Raw genomic sequence first — 3958 nt, forward strand, 5'->3', positions numbered from 1 at the left:
TCTCCTCAGCAAAGCAATTAGCATAGTTTTTCACACTGAAGTTTTGGTGAGCTTTGATGTTGGATATAACTGAAATAGTAATTTGGCTCTAATAAAGACTTCATGGTTTGGGTTTTGTTTTTTTCTTTTTTTGTCTTAAACACAAGTGAGAGAAAATTAATCAGTTTTGTTGTTTTTAAAGCAAGTTATCAGAAAGTATTCTTGAAAGGTAACCAACTTTTCCATCTTTTTAGAGCACAGGAAAGCATCTGGCCAAGGGAAGGCCACATTAACATTGTTACAACCAAAATACTATTGCACAGATATAACAAAGAGGCCCCTCTGGACACTGAAACGGGCAAGAATGAGGACAATTTATTTATGCTGAGATTTATCATCCTACGTTTTCAGTCCTTTCTGTATGCTTTAACCAATGAAAATCAAATTTATGTTTGGTCAAACATTCAAGGTCAAGTTTAATAGCATGCTTAAAAATAAATCCCCTAATGATTGTACGTACCTTGAAGTAGACCCAGAGACCCAGGGAGACTCCTGCAAACGGCACCACTGCAGCAATCACTCCTCCCACAATTTTCCCGGCGTGACCTGAATTTTCTTTAAAAAAAAAAAAAAAAATCCAAAAAGTTTAACGGAAGTGCTTTTATATCACAAACTAATGTTCACTATTGTTCAATGAGTATATAAAAGCTATGCTTTTTCTCTTATTTACAATCTAAAAGCTACAATCTAGGAAGAGTCTCAGTTTCTTTTTAATGTTACTAATACAACAATGTTTAAGTTACTTTACCCATACCATAAGACTTTAAAGTGAGACTTAAGTGACATAAGTGTGAATAGCTGAAAGCAGACTATTTTACTTAATCACGCCGATACAAAATTCCATGTATGCTCATGTAATATGATTTGATGACTTCCTAATACAAGTCCCATTTAACATCAGTCAGCTGCCCAGCATGGTGGACACTGCATTCAGGTACAGCGCTCAGTGCCATTAATGGTACTGCTGATGTCTAGTGGAACAACTCGGTAAGTGTTACCCACCCTGGACCATAGACTTCTGTTGCAAAATCTTTGCAACTTTCATCTAAAATGTTTCCCAGCTTCATGATGCAACCATGCAGTCTAGGTGGGCACAAGAAGCAGCAGATCCTGATGTCGCTGGTAACAATGGATTCCACAGGAGGTGAGAGCCCATAAAAGCAGAAACATCTGTACGGCACCAAGAATCTCACTACTCCAGCCAATTTCAATGTGTCAGATGCTGGAAGCACAAAACAAGCCCAAATCATAAAAGCTGGACACTGCAAACAAAGACCTGGTGCCAGGGCAGTCACAGGGGCTGGGTGAAGATTCGGTGGTCTGTGCACTAGACGCCTGGATAAGGAATGTGGTGGAATGCAGCGGAGGCTGCTTGCCCCATTTTCCCACCTATCTCCCAATGGCAGTTGTCTGTTCCCTGCATATGCAGATGCAGGTGGAGATAAGGGACTTTTGTGCTGATTACACGGAACAATTGTCTGCCCACAGCCCCATCCCCACACTTCACACATCAGTAACAAAAAAAGGTATAAATGTCATCACTTTTTGGACCCAGTTTGTGAGAGGAGAATTGGGCACCAGTCGTAGGGACTGACCGACAGGTCTGTTCTCCTCACCCTCCCCAGCAGGGACGCCTTTGGGGAAGATCTGCAGCCTCGGCTCCGCCAAGTGATTTTCCCCGGGAGATTATTATTATTGTAATTGCAATTGCTTTTTAGACTCTGTAGCTGTTCTGCAGCTTAGTGTGTTTACCCCCAGCAATCACAAAGACTCTGTATGTTGGGTGTCACTAGCCCGCGCTGTTCAAGAACCCGACGGCTGCTGCTGGGTGCAGCCGGGCCTACAGCACCAGGCTGCTCGTGCATCTGGGGTCGGACCTACAGCCACGGCCGTAAGTGGAACCTATTAACAGATAAGTTCAGCTCCCCCAGCCCCTCTAATATCTGAGGATCAGCTAGAAAGCAAGGGGATTTGTCTCTTGCCAAATTTGTCTCTCTCTTACCCACACCCACCTGCTTCCCTTCACGCGACACAATGTCAGGACACTTGGACCTGGAGGACTCATTCCTTTAGGTACAGTTCTACTTCAATATTCCTTTTCACTTCTGCTTCTCCCCCAAAGAACCTGAAAAATTCAACCTTCATCTGGAAACACCCTGCGGATGTCTTGCAAACAGTTCAAAAATGAAACTCCCAAAACAGAGCATTTAATCTAGTCATTGGTTTTAGATTCACTCTGTCCCTATATGCAGACCTACATTCACACCTTTTAATTACGTTCCTTTGGTAGAGCAGCTTTATGGTTCGACCCTTCTATGCACAGGAGAAGACCGCTGAAATGGTTGTAAATTCATCTCACTTTTCCCCCTTAAAAGTCTCCTTTCAGTGATATTTGGAAATATTTCTGATGGTTGAGTAGCTGTTGTGCTATGACCACTGGCCAACATACCGATCTAGCTGGTTCCCTTATGCCCCACTGCCTCTATCTGCTTGTCTTCTTCCTGCCTGTGCTGATCTCTCTGGTACGTGTTTTCTATAGAATGGATTTCTGGTCCACAAGTAGGAAAATACTGTGAGCAGCACAATAATTTAGCCACTAAAGAGGGAATTTGTATTACCTATGGCTATGATAAGATCCATCCTCAGAGAGTAGCTAGAGAAAGACACGTGTAGAGGCTGATCCGGATCGTATCTGGACTGAACAGGTACGTGTGGCTGTTGCCAGTAAATGTACAGGGAGACTGATGGGCTGGCGCACCTAAGTTAGGAGTATGAGTGAAGCGTGTAGTTCCTTGGAGGTCTTCAATGCTCTCCACTTCAGAGGCTTAATGTTAGGTTTGCAGGACAAGGAGTGCTGAAATTCGAGCTGCAAGTAAGTGTGTTGGTCTTGGTTAACTGTTTTCTTTAATCTTACTCCCCTCCTTCAGATTGCATATAGCCACAGCCATTTTAAATACACCCAACATCAAGATTTCAGACTGAAACCAAGATATCATAGTGGAGGGGGGAGAAAGGAAGACAAAAATATGCAGTTGGTTACCAATTATTCTAGCCCCTTTTCTGCTATGTTGTTGTTTCATGTCCTAGAAGCTTATTTCAAGGTCTCACCTTTGTTACAGGAAAAAAAAAAAAAAAATGAGGTGCCCTACAGTAGTTCTCAAGTCTTTCATGTGATTGCATTTAATTGCACACAATGCTTATGTGCTACTGTTTGAACAGGGTTTTTTTTTTCTCCTTTCTTTGGACTGAGATCTAAGGAGGCTGCATCCCAAACAGTACACTATTTTCGAAGGCATCTGCAATTTTGTTAATAGTTTTAGAAAGCTGGTGTAAAATTTTTTAAATTTTTGTAAGATTCTTCAATAGATAGAAAAGTTAATCCATAAGTCTCCTTGTCCCGGAGACAAAGAAGTAACAGTAACTAAGAATTCACAGCTGGAAATTTACTATAGTCCACAAAAATGCAGGCAGGCGTATAACCATAAACAATCCTCCATCGAAAAGAGGTCTGCTGTGTAGAATTAAAACTTTGAAAATAACTGTGTTCTCCTCAGCTAGGTTCATTCTGCAGGCAAATTCACAGCACATCTTTGGGCTGCCCTTTGAAGAAGATATTTGCTATTAGTAGAGCATTTAGGATGTGATTCTGAGAGTTTCTTTGTGCCCTCAGCTCTGAGGGCAGCCAGTGGCAACTGAGGGCAGCCATGAATTTTGAGACCTTTGCCACAATAAGCTGCTGATTAAAAAAAAAAATAAAATTAAAGTCTTTAAATAAATACATCTTATTTTTTCCTTGGCACAACAATAGTAAAATACCTCTTCTACTCACCTGTACTAATAACACAAGAAGATTTTTCTCAATATTTTACAGATTTCTGACTGACTCTTTGGCTCTGCATTCCCCTCACTGATATCCATC

General features: G+C 41.6%; 1 protein-coding gene across 1 annotated transcript in view; it reads right to left on the reverse strand.

Annotated features, from left to right (window-relative positions):
* Positions 1 to 499: 499 nt before the first annotated feature.
* Positions 500 to 3958, reverse strand: part of HHLA2 (HERV-H LTR-associating 2) — a gene marked incomplete at both ends in the record, with an annotated part of 6723 nt that continues 3264 nt past the window's right edge. Inside the window, one exon of the mRNA XM_008936105.1 lies at positions 500 to 594. Within this exon, the coding sequence (XP_008934353.1) occupies positions 500 to 594 (95 nt within the window). The remainder of the gene's footprint in view (positions 595 to 3958) is intronic.

The sequence above is a fragment of the Merops nubicus genome, unplaced genomic scaffold (genome assembly GCF_000691845.1).
Source record: "Merops nubicus isolate BGI_N331 unplaced genomic scaffold, ASM69184v1 scaffold9922, whole genome shotgun sequence".
Taxonomy (NCBI): domain Eukaryota; kingdom Metazoa; phylum Chordata; class Aves; order Coraciiformes; family Meropidae; genus Merops; species Merops nubicus.